This window comes from Aspergillus ambiguus (genome assembly GCF_047715705.1).
Source record: "Aspergillus ambiguus strain CBS 117.58 unplaced genomic scaffold BDV59scaffold_36, whole genome shotgun sequence".
Classification (NCBI taxonomy): domain Eukaryota; kingdom Fungi; phylum Ascomycota; class Eurotiomycetes; order Eurotiales; family Aspergillaceae; genus Aspergillus; species Aspergillus ambiguus.
In genome coordinates this window covers 207,708-222,066 of record NW_027395549.1, presented here as the reverse complement: position 1 = coordinate 222,066, position 14,359 = coordinate 207,708, and the positions used below count along the sequence as shown (strand labels likewise).

The 14,359-nt window shown below is 49.0% G+C and overlaps 6 protein-coding genes across 6 annotated transcripts; 4 read left to right on the top strand and 2 right to left on the bottom strand.

Annotated features, from left to right (window-relative positions):
• Positions 1–397: 397 nt before the first annotated feature.
• On the top strand, positions 398–1,079 carry BDV59DRAFT_204828 (WSC domain-containing protein; the record flags this gene model as incomplete). The annotated part of the gene is made up of 2 exons (XM_073694538.1): positions 398–752; positions 832–1,079. The coding sequence occupies 2 exons, from the start codon at positions 398–400 to the stop codon at positions 1,077–1,079; spliced, it is 603 nt and encodes a 200-aa protein (XP_073544787.1).
• Positions 1,077–2,314, bottom strand: BDV59DRAFT_101375 (uncharacterized protein). The gene is made up of 3 exons (XM_073686426.1): positions 1,852–2,314; positions 1,716–1,783; positions 1,077–1,659 (listed from the first exon to the last, which is right to left on the bottom strand). Exons 1-3 carry the CDS (start codon positions 2,193–2,195, stop codon positions 1,286–1,288), a joined length of 786 nt encoding a protein of 261 aa, XP_073544786.1. The 5' UTR covers positions 2,196–2,314; the 3' UTR covers positions 1,077–1,285.
• A 1,284-nt stretch (positions 2,315–3,598) lies between these two features.
• Positions 3,599–6,387, top strand: BDV59DRAFT_185524 (GMC family oxidoreductase). The gene is made up of 8 exons (XM_073690865.1): positions 3,599–3,911; positions 4,037–4,070; positions 4,251–4,512; positions 4,569–4,695; positions 4,771–5,018; positions 5,091–5,304; positions 5,359–6,110; positions 6,181–6,387. Exons 1-8 carry the CDS (start codon positions 3,716–3,718, stop codon positions 6,229–6,231), a joined length of 1,884 nt encoding a protein of 627 aa, XP_073544785.1. The 5' UTR covers positions 3,599–3,715; the 3' UTR covers positions 6,232–6,387.
• Positions 6,388–6,597: 210 nt separating this feature from the next.
• Positions 6,598–9,320, top strand: BDV59DRAFT_101327 (uncharacterized protein). Its single transcript, XM_073686424.1, has 2 exons — positions 6,598–8,619; positions 8,683–9,320. The coding sequence occupies exons 1-2, from the start codon at positions 6,780–6,782 to the stop codon at positions 9,147–9,149; spliced, it is 2,307 nt and encodes a 768-aa protein (XP_073544784.1). The 5' UTR covers positions 6,598–6,779; the 3' UTR covers positions 9,150–9,320.
• Positions 9,321–11,226: 1,906 nt separating this feature from the next.
• BDV59DRAFT_185520 (uncharacterized protein) lies at positions 11,227–11,739 on the top strand. The gene is made up of 3 exons (XM_073690864.1): positions 11,227–11,377; positions 11,426–11,491; positions 11,550–11,739. The coding sequence occupies exons 1-3, from the start codon at positions 11,300–11,302 to the stop codon at positions 11,589–11,591; spliced, it is 186 nt and encodes a 61-aa protein (XP_073544783.1). The 5' UTR covers positions 11,227–11,299; the 3' UTR covers positions 11,592–11,739.
• A 196-nt stretch (positions 11,740–11,935) lies between these two features.
• BDV59DRAFT_209961 (FAD-binding domain-containing protein) lies at positions 11,936–13,925 on the bottom strand (the record flags this gene model as incomplete). The annotated part of the gene is made up of 4 exons (XM_073695491.1): positions 11,936–12,979; positions 13,042–13,271; positions 13,328–13,581; positions 13,641–13,925. 4 exons carry the CDS (start codon positions 13,923–13,925, stop codon positions 11,964–11,966), a joined length of 1,785 nt encoding a protein of 594 aa, XP_073544782.1. The 3' UTR covers positions 11,936–11,963.
• Positions 13,926–14,359: the final 434 nt, after the last annotated feature.

Sequence of the window (14,359 nt, the reverse complement as noted above, 5' to 3'; positions counted from 1 at the left end):
TTATCGGTACAGTAATTCCTCGATGGTATTGCGATAACGACGCTCGCTTACCTAGGTATTCCCACAGGATAACAACCCAAGAGACCTGTATGACTACCAGTCGGTAGGATTCTTTTTGTCCACCCGGCCAACATGGTGCGAGGTGCTGACTACTTGATCCTCACTAACTATGGGGTGCATATTGCAGATTTAGACCAGGATTAGAAGCTTGGTGTCCATAAACGTCCTTAAAAAGATGGCTATTATGACATCGTCTAGTCAAATCTGTGTCTTGAATTCTGTACATTTTCCATACATGTTCGGTAACACGTCCGAGACATCCATCCATTAGCCCCCATGGGCCAACTTTTAGCGCTAAGTTATGTGATCGTGATACGCGAGCAGTTGGGGCCAAAACATGTACCCTACCCTCCCATCTCAGCTCCCCTATTCTTCTGGAAACTACCTGACCGCAAAGATGAAGTATTCACTGACAACACTTATCGCTCTCGCACTCTCGTTCTCTGCCAGCGCCACGGCCTCCCGAAAATACGTGGGCTGTTACAGCAGCGCGGGTAGTCTCGAGAATGAAGGCGGCTACAAATTCCAGTCCCCCGGATATTGCCTCAAGGTATGCAATTATGTGGAAAAACCAGTTATGGCCATGACCGATGGCACGAACTGTTACTGTGGTGATGAGATGCCCTCATCAGACGCATCTGTGTCGGACTCAGAATGCAACGTCCCATGTGCTGGATGGCCGGACGATATGTGTAAGTTATGTGTCCAGAGTGGTTCTTTGACCGGACACATCATGCCGTTCGTGCTGCTCATATATTACACAAAAAACAGGCGGTGGAAAGCACGCATGGTCTGTGTACACGAATGATTCGGGAAATGAAGGCTCCAGCAACTCCAACAGCAACTCCACAACTACTCCCAGTACTGTGACCACCTCCACGTCAGGCTCGGTCAGCGTGTCGAGCACTACGCTAGCTTCGGGCACCCCCAGGGCCAATGATGCGAGTACATCATCGAGCAGCGCTTCTCCCACAACCTCTACCTCTGGTGCCAATCGGAGATATGGATATTTCTGGTAAAGCCTGAGAGCATAGACTACCAGGATACCTTCATACAATGATAGATGGGGTTTCCGGATTCTTTCATCATAACAGGATGGGTCTGGCTGTGACAACTAGTATTATATCGTCGACCGGGGTACGAGGAAGCCGTAAAGTGGCTAGTGGACTTTCAATGTGCTTTGCATAGTACATCAGTCAACGCCTGTATCTCACATATCTCCAAATCAAGAAAATGAATGCTTTTTTGTGACATTTTGTAGTACCAGACCTCTTTCACTGTCAGTTTCACCTACTCCGAAGTGTTCATGATCGGACGATTCCAGTCGGAGTTCCTGGGTGATAGTGATTGCATCTGTCCGATGTACTTTACCTTTGGCTCGGAGCGCACTGACAGACGAATGTGGTCCGCTATCCTGGGCGTTGAAGCTAAAATTTGGATACTTATTGTACTTGTTTCCATGGCTTCGAGAATGGGACACGGAGCCAAGCAGTCCGGGGAACACCCTGGTCACGAGAGGTTGAAGTGGAGGAAGACACGAGCAGACTATCCCCATATTCAACTCAATTTGAGACCAGAGTGCGATGGGACCATTATCCTCTGCACAACGAGGGGACGAATCAACACTGTTCCTCGGAGGGAGTCGTTGTACTTACTAGTAGGGTCAGTTGTATGTGTGGCTCTCGTCAAATAGTTTAGACGGACCGTGCTCGTGACACAGGCGCTATTTGCTGTCAGCGAGGCTTTTTCCAAGGTAATGTGGTCTTTATCACAATGCCGGGAAATACTGACAATCCACCAGTGGCAAAAATGAATATCACGCCGATTTTTTGTCGACGCGGTAGGCGGAGATGCGAAAGGACCGGAATAGGGAGCACCAAGACACAAAGATCCGTTAGAATGTTCATAGCCGCATTGAAGAACCACAAAAAGGTCTTTGGGATACAGTGTCCCTGAACTGAAACATCCCAAAATGAGTTGACCGGTAGGCAATTTAGAAATGCGCTGATGACCGTCCATAGCCCATATACCACGATAAGCCCAAGGATGATTCTTGCAGCAAGAATAAACTTCGCCGTCGGGAATAGGCGTAGATATAAGAAGACGATAGATGCCTTTGTTAGAGTCAAGGACATGTTATAGAACGGAATCGAGAGCCATAATGCCTGAGAAGCAAGGAAAAGAAGTCAGCGGATTCTGTGACCGTATTGTCCCATATAGTTACTCCATAGACAAGCATCCTCCAGAAAAAAGACGACGTTCGCGCATATAGTGATCGTCTTACTTTGAGTTGCAACTTTTGTTGCTCATCAGTAAGACTTGCCATAGGCTGCCCCACTCCATAATGAACTTCTACGATAATGTAAGTCCCATGGTGAAATAGCAGACAACGAAGATAGAGTGACAGAGACGCACCTTTAACCAAGAAGGCAAATGAACACCATCCGAAACACTAGCTCGATCAGCAACCACAACCATTCCGTTTCGAAGGAACGCATACCAATGCCGCTGCTATTGTGTAATCATCTATCCCTGGGTTTTTAATCAACTGGAAGCGAGTAAAAAGTCTCAATGCGACAAAAAGCGTCGAGAGAGCGCTGAAAACTGAAGCAGTTTCAATAATGCCCATGACGATGATCTTCGTAGGTCGAATACGATCCGCTTCACCTGTCGTTTAGAATGAACTTGACCCACCTAGGGCGACGGTCCCATCATCGATCATCGCTAGTAAACTTGTTGCAGACTGGAATCAGTTCGTGGGACAAGTGGACTAATATCACTGACTTCCCTGGCTCATTTGACTTCAATAATACATGCCTGTCCCTGCTGCAGGGCTTCGGAGACACGGAAACCGCTACGACAACCCGACCCTGCTATGGGAAGACGGAATTTTGCCAGCCGTCAAGCAATACAGCATCCATGCGATGGCTAATAAGCCTACCCTTTACGACCACGGAAGGGTGTCCGGTAAATTAAAATGGCAACCTGACATTAGCCTGCTCGATATAACCAGTCCAATCGGAAAAGCGCACTTAGACCCCAACACCCTTCCCTCAAGCATACCCCGGGTTAGCGCAAAGCTATCATCGCTTAGATATATTTCTGGCGTGAACGAAATTTGACTCAATTAATTTAGGTAGTAGTTGGCGAACGGGCCGGTTATTGTCCCCGAATATAATTTTTACTGTCTTGCCATCGAGAAGGCTAAGAAGCGCCCGGGCAACTTACGGACCCTCTCTTGAGAGTCACTAATTCGGCCAATTGCCTCATCTACAGAGGGTGGCTGAGAGATTGTAATTCTAGAACCAACCCTTACCACAATAGTGTCCATCTCCAGGCGACTAAAGCTACTAGATACATAATTTAGTGCACGGATGAGACCACTACTCCGCACAACCGAATCAACCCAGCATTACTTAGAATCTCCTGGCTCGTGCAAGTTTGACTTTTAATGAATTGCAATCAAGTAATAAGCCCCTGAGAATTCGCGTTTGCGTATGTTCCTGCTGTCTCTCTACCCCGATAAATACTCTTCCTACAGGACTGTCACTTTCTCAACCCGTAAGACAGACCTATCAGCTTCTTTTACATGCATCACACTGATCAATAGGAAGAGCAAGACTGAAGACTTTTATTTCTCCACATTGGTCTACCCATGCATCTCTCGTGGAGTAGAGGTGTTGTCGGCCTGGGTCTGCCATTCGGCCTCGTGTCCTCTGCCCTAGCTGCCTCCCAGTTTCATGGCCAGGTCCTCACGGATGAATCCCAGCTGTTGCCCGCCTACGATTATGTAGTTGTAGGAGGGGGAATTTCCGGTCTCACTGTAGCCAACCGTCTTTCAGAGAATACGAGTGAGTAAACCACCCACATCTACATTTGCTTTTTATGTGAAACCCACCAATCAACCATGCACCTCCAAGATATGGGTAGAAGTTCTATTACTAATGACAACCTTTAATACCACGTGTTGATTTAGATCTTAATATTCTTATCATCGAGGCTGGTGAATTGTACGTGCCCTTTGGAATTTATCATCGTCGACAATCTATCAGCCTGTCGGAGCTCTATATCCCACAGAATGGAGGCTCATACACCCACAAATCCAAATTCTATACAAGTAAACCACGAGAGCAATGCTTTCCTGGATTAGTTGAGATTTATTCGTTCGGGCGCTAATGTATATACCACAGTGATGAAGGCGAAGACTACATTGTCATCCCCGGACTGGCGGGGAATGCCATCGGTACCAAGTATGATTGGAACTTGACCTACGTTACGAACCCAGACGCAGGGAACCGCACCCTCTCAATACCCCAGGGCAAGGCAGTCGGTGGCTCTAGCTTGCTGAATCGTATGGTTTTTGATCGAGGATCTCGGGCTGACTATGACCGATGGGAAACACTGGGTAATGCCGGATGGGGATGGGCCGAACTTTTGCCATACTTCAAGAAGGTAAAACTCTAACTCGAACCTTGCAGAATCAAAGTCCTAATTTTTTTTAATGTTAGAGTGAAAGTTTCACACCACCAATTGAGACCATTGCATCTGAGTGGAACGTTAGCTATGATCTATCGGCTCATGGGTCCACTGGATATGTCCAGTCAAGCTACGCACCTTGGTTTTGGCCTTCAACAAGTATGTTCCCGTAAAAAAGCAGACATGATAGAGTTTTGCCTTCATTTCTTTATACGAGTTACTTACTATCCTTAGAGCACTTGATTAGCGCCATAACGTCCCTTGGAGTCCGTATCCCTAAAGATGCAGCTACTGGTGACGCAGTGGGAGGATATTATTGCCCCCACAATCAAGATCCAGACACAATCACCCGGAGCGATGCTACCACAGCCTACTGGGAGACAGCAGCCAATAGACCTGGGCTCCACTTGATCACGGGTCGGATGGTCACCCGGCTCATAAGCAAGAAAAACGTATTTCGACCAACTATAACTGGGGTAGAGGTAAGACAGTCCATCCAGCTCTACATCTACAATGGAGTAAACGTGAATAAACACTAATGGGGGAACCTTCAGCTAGCGGCCTCTGCGTCGTCGCCGCGCAAAATCATCAAGGTTTCAAAGGAAGCAATCCTCGCCGCTGGAGCTATCCATACACCTCAGCTACTCCAGCTTTCTGGAATCGGTGATCCTGCTGAGCTTTCTAAGTTAAATATCTCTACCATCGCTAATGTACCTGGCGTCGGTCGGAACCTCCAGGATCATCTATATGTTCCGGTCGTGGCTTCATGTAAGCAGGATACTCATCATCAATTGTTGCAAAGCCGCAACTGACTACCTTCAGGGGACTTCCCTCTAACATCTTCTAATCTTACCAATAACGCAACATTTGCCGCGGAGTCCCTCTCTCTGTATAAATCCAAGAAGACTGGACCATATTCTGACGCAACCGGGGACTTCCTCGCTTTCCTCCCAGGGAAGAACTTCACTTCCAAAGCACGGTCACTTCAAATGACGGCCCTCCATCAAAAGCCTCAGTTCTACCTGGAGACCGATACGCCCGTTAGCGTAAGGCTTGGATACGCGAGGCAACACGCTCTCCTCGCCCATGGTCTGACCGCGGACGATGAGGCTCAGATCGAAATTATTTGGTCTGATGGCACCTTCGTTATTGGATTGGAACACCCATTCTCGCGGGGCAGTGTCCGATTGGCGTCTACAAACCCATTCGACGCACCTCTTGCTGACCCGGCCTATTTCCGAAACCCGATTGACGTACAGATCCTCGTCGAAGCAATCAAGTATGCTCGGACACTAATGGTGACGAAAGCACTAGCGACTTTCAACCCAACGGAACTTGTGCCTGGCGCGAGCGTCTCCTCCGATGCGGACCTGGCGGCGTATATCCGGAATACTGCCGAGACACTGTTCCATCCATCGGGCACATGTTCTGTTGGGCTATATGTCCATGGAGGTGTGGTCGATACGGATTTCAAAGTGTATGGGGTGAAGGGACTGCGGGTCGTTGATGCTAGCGTTTTCCCCATGTTGCCTTCCACTCATATTCAGAGCTCAGTCTACGCAGTGGCAGAGAAGGTGAGTGCGATTGATCCCGTCAGAGGACGATTGTAATTAGTAGATTTGTATACTAACTGATGGCGTTTAGGCTGCGGCTGCGATCAAATCTTCTTATGTTGGAAGCAAAACGCGTGTATGAATAATATTGGCTCTAGATGCTGCTTCTATACTTTTCTTTGGCATATCCACCTACTTGTTATTCGTACATCCTGTTCATGTTAGGTGAGCTGGAGATGATGTGATCATATACAGTCCACATGCCTTGTCAGATAATGAATTGACACTTTATTGAGACTTCCCCGGTGAATTTGATACGAGTATCACCTAATTAAATTCCTAGAAAGGGCTCCATCACTGGAGAGGCAGATGCAATCGAGGGCTGGATCATGCTGATGCATGGAATTCAATGTATCCAACGCGAAACACTCCCAGCCAATCGGCGCGTCCCCTCCTCCCGCCGCTCATTTTTCTCTCTCCAACTTTTCTTTTCCCCTTCACCCTGCGTCACCATCCTCTCCAACCTTCACTCGTGTTTCTCCCTGTAACCTGAGGGCCCATTCATACCCAGGGTCTCCGGGTGTATGTCTATTTTCTTTCCCCCTCCTCTAACCTTACCTTTATACCCCTTCAAAGCCGTCCTCTCGACTGTTTATCTCCAATCTATCCAACCTCACCAAGACCTTCGCAATGGTCTTCCTTCGACTAACGGTGAAGGTCTACCCTCGCAGCTCGAATGTCCAAACTCCCGGATCCCCCGCCAGCTTCCTTCTCACCGTAGGGAACCCAGAATCCACCAGTCTAGGCGGCCTGGTGTGCCTGATCCAGGAGAAATGGAAGAAGCTGCGCCCGAACGCCGACGCGCTCGAAATCAAGAAGCTCGTCGATGATGCTCACGAGTCCGCCGACCTCGATCCCGATATGACGGTTGCCGACGTCTGGGTTGACATCGGAAAGGCTCGCGCCGACAACTGCGACCAACGAGGCACAGTCCGTATAATCCAGAAGCCCGCCCCGCACGCCCGCGCTCCCATCCGCTTCCCCTCCGTCACGCATGACTGGGAGGCTGCCGCTGAGGACTTTCAACGCCAACGTCGCATCAAAAACGAGCCTGGGTCTCCCCGCATGGGGACCATCCCCGAAGAGGTTTCGCAAGGCGAAGCTGGTGACTCTGGTAGTGAAGAGAGCGGTAGCGAGGAGGAATCCGGCAGTGAGGAAGAGAGTGGGAGTGAGGAGGGGTCCGATAGCGGCGAAGAGTCTGGTAGCGAAAGTGATTCCGTCAAAGAGGTAGCCGACAAGGCGCCAGCACAACAGAAATCTACGCACAAGGACGCGTCTGGCGAAGAAGGAGAATCGGAAGAGGAATCAGAGGAAGAGTCGGAAGAAGAAAAGCCCGATGATGAGGAGGAATCGGAGGGTGAGAACGCGTTTGTCGAAAAGGCTGCCGAGTCCAAAAAAGATGGAGTGGAGGAAGCGGAAGAAGAAACCGACGATGACGAAGAAGAATCATCGAACGAGTCGGAATCGGAAGACGGTGACAAGGCTGGTAATGAGGATAAAGATGAGGAAGAGTCCGACGAGGAGGAGAGTGACGAATCCGACAATGCTATGGACGTTGACAAGGAAGAGGATCAAGCGAAAGGAGCTCCAGCGACATCCCAGCTCAAACGGAAAAAGGGCGCTGATGACACCCAGCAACCGAACAAACAACCTCGTCTCAACGGGGCCGAAAGTCGTCCGCCAGTAAACGGTGTCGACAGTCCGAATCAGTCGAAGCCAGGGCTGGGCCTGGGAATCACGAGGAGCCCACCCAGTAAAAAGCCGGTCATGCTCGACACCAACACGCCCACTGCCCGTCGCGGTCCTCTATTCCAAGCGAACGGGACGCCATCTACCACTTTAACACCTAATACTGCCTCCCAACTGCCCTCTGCGCTTCGAAAGGAGTCGCCAACGCAAAGACCCGCCGTCCGCCGGTCTGTCTCGTTCGCAGATGAAGACGAAGTGGTCGACCCCAAATCAGCTAACAAGCCTAAGGCAACGCCCAAGAGCACTGAAAAACAACGGGATCATGAGTCGGCTCAGTCCAAGTCGGCAAGATCACAGCCACCCTCAACCAAGCGCGCCGGGACGACCAAAGACGACACCGACGTGGCTAAGAACGAGCACGCAATAAAGAAACTAGAAGAAGAGATTGAAAGTGCTTCAAACAAGAAACAACCTAAAGTTGCCGACCACCTGAAAAAGATGCTCAGGCAGCGGAATATACTACGCAATAACTTGGGACATTCGAGCAAGAAAAGTCTAGACAGGGCCCAAAGGGCCTGGGATAACCTGGCTGCTTTGGAACAACAGCTCGAGCCAATACGGTCGAGTGCAGTCCCATCCACTCAAAAACCTTCCTCTAAAAAGGTCGAGATAGTCCCTCCGGCGGCACCAGAGAGAACGAACGTCGAAGGGGCGAAATCTGCCGAGAGAGACACCACACCTGGTTCCAGTGTTGTAACGCAGCTGAAAGTATCGTCTCAGAGTGAGTCAATATAACTATCCCAAGCCATGCTAGGTGGAATTCATGACACTGACCATCTGATAGATGACGGGGTCCTCGACAATGACGACCCCTACGATATGCATGCGCCAGCCACGCAACCGGTCGAGGAGTCGCTTGCAAATCATCAGCAAGTGAAGTTGCTCTCTGATTCGGAAGGGGAACGTGCCCGTAAGACTCCTGGAAATGCTAAGCAGGAGAGAAGGACTTCAGCACAGAAACAGGCTGGTTCTGCTACATCCACACCCACCGCGGGGCCCGACGCGGGCAACAACAACAACAACAACAAGCGCCGTTCACTCAAATCTCTGTTGATTGACCAGAAAAAAGCAGAACAGGAAAGAGTCAAATCAAAGGAACCCCCTGCGGCTCCCAAGAGACAGGCGGACCTGGAAGACTCATCTGAAAGTGACTCTGAAGAAAGTGACAGTGATCAAAGCGTACATGACAAAGGTGATATCAAGGCGAATGGGGTTATTGGCACGATACGACGGGCATTGGGAGGCTACTAAGTACGTTCGACATGTTTGCTATTTAGCAAAAGGCTGTTTGAGTGATTTGGTATAGCACGAAAGCGATTAGTCTTTGGGATTGAACGTTTGAGGTTTCGATTGTTGTGGAAGATGAGCAGCCATGTAAGCACTGTCTAGCATAAGCTTCGAAAATACCCATAACTACCCGTGTTCATTGAAACCTGATCGGCCCTCCATGTTCTCAGGTACGGTTGGCTTTTCGTTCCCTTCGCCTTTTGAGCGGAACTGGTCCTTTCCAACTCGGAAATTATCTGGGTTCGGTTGGGTGCAGAATTGTCTGAGAAGTCGCGTTCCGGGAATCCTGAGGGCTCATAAATTTATGCCCACTGAGAAGCTTTACGTTTGATCTGCACATCATATAACACCCCTTCCCCAAGGACTTAGAGGCGTTCAGCCATTATCCGGTCTCATTAAAGGCTCATCGAAGGGGAGAAGGTGTTCAAAGTGCTGATATAGGTCCAAAGAGTCCGAGCCCTATCCTGTCGAAACCCGTAAGATACATGCGTTCAGCGATACAATCGCCAGCTCGTCTTTCCTATTTGGGGTATGTGTATTCCAAGATAGATGAGGCCGACTATGGTTAATCTACAAGGTGACATATATCATGCTCCGTATACGACTTCGCAGCACCATTTCGACCGAAGATATGTAGGCTTGGATGAGGATAAGTTTGTAAGTCTGACTACCTCCCAGTCACCAACAGGTCTGATGATTGGCATTTTGTGTCCGGGGCTCAGTTGTGGCTTGGTGAAAAGGCCATTTTTATATAATCTTATGAATCCTATGAATCTAACGAATGTGATATGCGTAGTTTGCTCTACGTGAGCTACGACTCACAACCAGATTAAACCCCAGCTTTCTGAACACGATGCAGGAGCTCCGTGAAAGGCACTCACCTAGAGAGCTCCGAGCTTTAATTAAGGTATCTTCTCTTATATTGAACGGTTTATCGAAAGAAACATTCTTCGGAGTAGCCGGACATTTGCTTTATGTGCTACGCATACTATTGCCTTGTCAGTCCAGTTGTGGAGCCCATAGCACGCAACCTAATAGGGCAGAGAGTACGCAGTATGCGTATACTGCACGGGGTAAACGGAATGTCGACCAGTGTTTACTAATGTATTCGGTAAAGGAGTACCAACTATAATTAGAAGATGAGGAGAGCAGGATTCGAGGGGACTTCTCTGTTCTGTGGGGATGGGACCTCCATACGGAAGTAGACCCACGTCGGCTTCATTGCGCCCCCAAAATCGAGCTCTAGCGTTATTCGAGAAAGAACGAATATGGCATCTAGACTACAAAGAGTTATGTAGAGCGTACTCCGTACGCCGTACGGCCTACATTCATTTCTTCTGAAATCCAACTCTGTGGAATCGTCCCTGTGACTGAGCACCACAGACAGGGCTATCACGGAGGGTCCACTCAGCCCTGCCCCTGCTGATCCAAAGAACAACTGCATACCATAGGAACCAGTCGGAAAGCACGGCTGAGTTGTTACTTCAGGGGGATTTTCAATAGTGACCTCGGCCAAGACCTCGGGGAGTTCATCGTTTCCCGAATCGTGGGAACCGAGATGCCAATAAAGAGCCATTAATATCCATCAATCGCCGATCAAACGTCTCCACGCTCCGCCCGGAATATCGGATTGCGTAACTACACCTGCTGTCGGAAGCATTGATCGCTCCGGTATCATGGGACTAAAACTAGGATCAGTGAGCCAGACAATCAGGGAGAACATGAGAGATTTCGTGACCCGGTCAGCCAAGAGGTGGGTGGCTCCTGGCTCGACCTTCTCCTACCCACCCACGACTCCTGATTAGCAACTGATGTTTCACTCTTGGGATACTGATTTCAGTTATGGGTTTGAAAATCAAAAGATAGATCCCGGTCCTATTATAGACACGCGTAATCTACCCACAAGAAGGTGGGCCAGACCAGCGATAGAGAGAATACAGCATAGAACAGTGACGAGATGTCACTGTTCTAGATCATCTCGCAACGGAGCGAGGATATAAATTCCTCGCCCTTAACCACCAAATGACAACCATAAATCACACTCTTTCTTTTACCACTTCATAACCAGACACAAAACCCACGTTCTTTACTCTCCTTCTCGTACCATCACCACAATGAAGCTGACTTTCCTTGCCTCTCTCGCTTTCCTTGGTGTTGCCCTGGCCGTTCCTGCGCAAAGTGGCCAGAAGAAGGTAAGAGTCATTATGAACGGTGTATATACATGAGCTCAAATGTTCTAGATCCCTGAGGGTCAGCCCTGCAAGAAGGATGGAAGCATGGGCGTGTGTGCTACTGGATACTGCTTGGTATGTTAAATCACAACCCCGTTTTACTGGGACCGACTAACATAAATTGCAACTTTAGCAAGATGCCAACTCCAACCAGGGAGTGTGCAAGTCCCAGTAATTGATTTCCTGTGCACAACTCGATAGCTGGATCGTGGCCAGCTCGCAATGTAATATACCCGAAGGATGGAATTAGAATCAGCCCATTCTCAAGGTCCGAAGTGAAAGTCATGTTTATAGGGCCTAGTAATTTAATGTGAAAGTCGAAGATAAGATTTGCTTCTCTTATATCAAAGACATGCCTATACCTTTGGATGTACAGGAGCGGCCGTGTGACCCATATTCTTCTGGACTGTCTATGTACTAGCTGTGGCCTGGAGCATGAATATATACTCAGGACCTTTACCAAAAGGATATGGTTGACTGCCACCTCACGCTGAGCTGATAGAATGTCGCTTCTGGCGTCCCACCTCCAAGCATTCACAGAAGAGACTCAGACATTGGGGTAGCATCTATACCGGTCGTCGGTGGCATCCCATCCGATTCCTTGATGAACAGTCAAAATATTGGAAGGGTCCACCATCTTTTTAATCTGAGACAGCCGGCCGTAATGAGCTTCACCCCAAAACGTAGCAGCAGGGTCCGGTTCGAAGGGATCAGCTTCGTTCTGATACGCGCCTGACCCAGGCGTAAACTCACGTAAAGGGTTTATCGCCTCGTGAACTGACTTCCATGTGGAAGCTGAATTGGTAAGGAGCCCAGTTGAGAGCCGAATATGAATTGCATGCCACAATCCATCACGCCATGCCGGGGTGACTGATGCCTCACCGGGACCCCCTGGCTGGTCAGAGACTGGCAGGTTCTTTGAATACAACGCGGGGGTGGTAAAACAGATCAGTAATGGTGAAAGTCCCAATGATCCATCACCTGGTGTATCGAAGACTAGCTCTTCGATAATGGACGTCAAACCGGTAGGGTTTTCGACAAATAATTGTCTTGGAACAATACGCGAAGAGAGGGCAACCGAACCACTGGGCGCAGTAATCATCTTGCCGAGGATGTCATAGTAGTTGGGAGCTGACGTTATGTTGGCCTGGAGCTGAAACCCAGCCTCCCTGGCAAAATCAAGAACAGGCTGCATTGACGCCGTGGCTTGGGAATGGTCGAGCATGGAGGTTGCCATCACAAAACTAACCAGAGCATTGCCGACGGCTCCTAGCTGTATATATCCACCCCATCCTTCTGATGACCATCTATCGGAGTTTGAAACGAGGATTGAAATGAATTCCCTCATGCTCTGGCGGTTGATGTTGGCTAGAGTGACTTGGGCAACTTCCATGGGTTTCTCTGGATGGGCCAAAGTGCTCATTTCCATAATAACCCCAAAGGTGCCGCCGCCTCCACCACGGAGGGCGTAGAATATGTCTTGGTTCTGGCATCGATTCGCTGTGATATACGTGCCATTTGGAAGGACAGCTCGAAGCTGTTGGACATTATCGACACCCAAGCCTGTATCAGTTATTAGAATCGTGGACCGATGTAAGCAATCGAAAATAAAGATGAAGCAGTACCAAATTCGTTCGAGAGCATACTATGCCCGCCTCCAGTTATCCAACCACCGGCGGCTCCCACGCTGCTGGATGTGCCCCCAACTACCCGAACATTGTGGGCATGAGCGAAATCGTATATCCCCTGGAACTCCTGGCCAGCCCCAAAAGTGACAACATTTCCCGCAGGAGCGGTACATCCATCAGCGGTGAAGTTAGTCTCCAGCTTGATTGGCGGTTGATAATTATGCATCCTGGTGGAGTTAGGAGGTTCAGGAATAAGGTGGTGCTAATGTATGTGTTAACCTACCACAGTGCAAACGAATCAGGGGCTGAGCTGCGGCCTTTGTAGTCGTGACCCGTATTCTTAATTACTACACGTAGATTGTGTTCAGTCGCAAAACGTAAGCTTTTTTGGACATCGTCAACGCTCGTGACCTCCACATATTTGGATGGGACACTGCCTTGCATGCAGGACCCGAGGAATGGAGGTGATGAGTTGTCGTTCAACAGGGTGCTCATTGTACATCCCTGTCCGGTCTCCTGGCACGAGGCCCAGATATCCTGTAGCGAAAGACTTCTTAATAATGTTCTTGAGGATTTCGATAATGTTGCTAACTGACATTCTGATACCCACCGAAATGGTCAGAAATAAAGACACTGTCAAGCTGACTGCCCTGTAGCTTCAGGCACTGCCCCAAATCTGGAATCTGACTCTTCCCGTTGTAATTAAGATAGCACGGAGCCATCATTGGACGACCGTTGTGAAGCCTGCCATTTATGCTCTTGCTGAAAGCGTTCCAAGTAGACTGGTTGACAGAGCTCAATGACGCTGACAGCCCTCGTACCTCGATAGCCAGAATTGTCAAAAGTAAGTAAAATGGTACGACGTTACAGTAGGGAGCCATGCCTAGTAAACGTTTTGAAGGGTGTTAATAATACAGTTGAGAGCTCAACTTTCTCAGCTGCGAGGGTCGGATGCAACGTATTTATACTCCGTATATCTCATGCTGTTTGATAGATTGTAGAATCTTGTTAGTTATCGTCCCTACATGCCGACACCTCTAATGCCGACGTTCATATTCTCAGGTGCATGAGCTTGTGACTACCGAGATTAAACAGTGTCGGCCGAAAGTGCCGTTAGGAACGCACGGCCGTTCATGATACCACGAAAAGAAGTGCCATGCAGACTTCATTACTGCAGTTTATCAAGGTATCATCCCGCGAAATAAGCAGGTAGCCTGGGTTGCCGCAGGGGTGGTGCATATACAGCATGCAATAACTGTGAACGCTGACAAGGTGAGTATTATGTACTGACATCAAAGTCGGCGATCATGGTCAC

Excerpts from the sequence above, each read along its gene's own strand:
- BDV59DRAFT_101375 (XM_073686426.1), bottom strand. The coding sequence starts at position 2,195 with ATGTCCTTGACTCTAACAAAGGCATCTATCGTCTTCTTATATCTACGC. Across the intron at positions 1,784-1,851 it reads ATTTTTGCCACTGGTGGATT|CGCCTGTGTCACGAGCACGG; the intron begins GTCAGTATTTCC and ends GACAGCAAATAG. Across the intron at positions 1,660-1,715 it reads ACATACAACTGACCCTACTA|AGGATAATGGTCCCATCGCA; the intron begins GTAAGTACAACG and ends CTCGTTGTGCAG.
- BDV59DRAFT_185524 (XM_073690865.1), top strand. The coding sequence starts at position 3,716 with ATGCATCTCTCGTGGAGTAGAGGTGTTGTCGGCCTGGGTCTGCCATTC. Across the intron at positions 4,071-4,250 it reads ATCATCGAGGCTGGTGAATT|TGATGAAGGCGAAGACTACA; the intron begins GTACGTGCCCTT and ends TATATACCACAG. Across the intron at positions 5,305-5,358 it reads TGTTCCGGTCGTGGCTTCAT|GGGACTTCCCTCTAACATCT; the intron begins GTAAGCAGGATA and ends GACTACCTTCAG.
- BDV59DRAFT_101327 (XM_073686424.1), top strand. The coding sequence starts at position 6,780 with ATGGTCTTCCTTCGACTAACGGTGAAGGTCTACCCTCGCAGCTCGAAT. Across the intron at positions 8,620-8,682 it reads GCTGAAAGTATCGTCTCAGA|ATGACGGGGTCCTCGACAAT; the intron begins GTGAGTCAATAT and ends ACCATCTGATAG.
- BDV59DRAFT_185520 (XM_073690864.1), top strand. The coding sequence starts at position 11,300 with ATGAAGCTGACTTTCCTTGCCTCTCTCGCTTTCCTTGGTGTTGCCCTG. Across the intron at positions 11,378-11,425 it reads CGCAAAGTGGCCAGAAGAAG|ATCCCTGAGGGTCAGCCCTG; the intron begins GTAAGAGTCATT and ends CAAATGTTCTAG. Across the intron at positions 11,492-11,549 it reads GTGCTACTGGATACTGCTTG|CAAGATGCCAACTCCAACCA; the intron begins GTATGTTAAATC and ends TTGCAACTTTAG.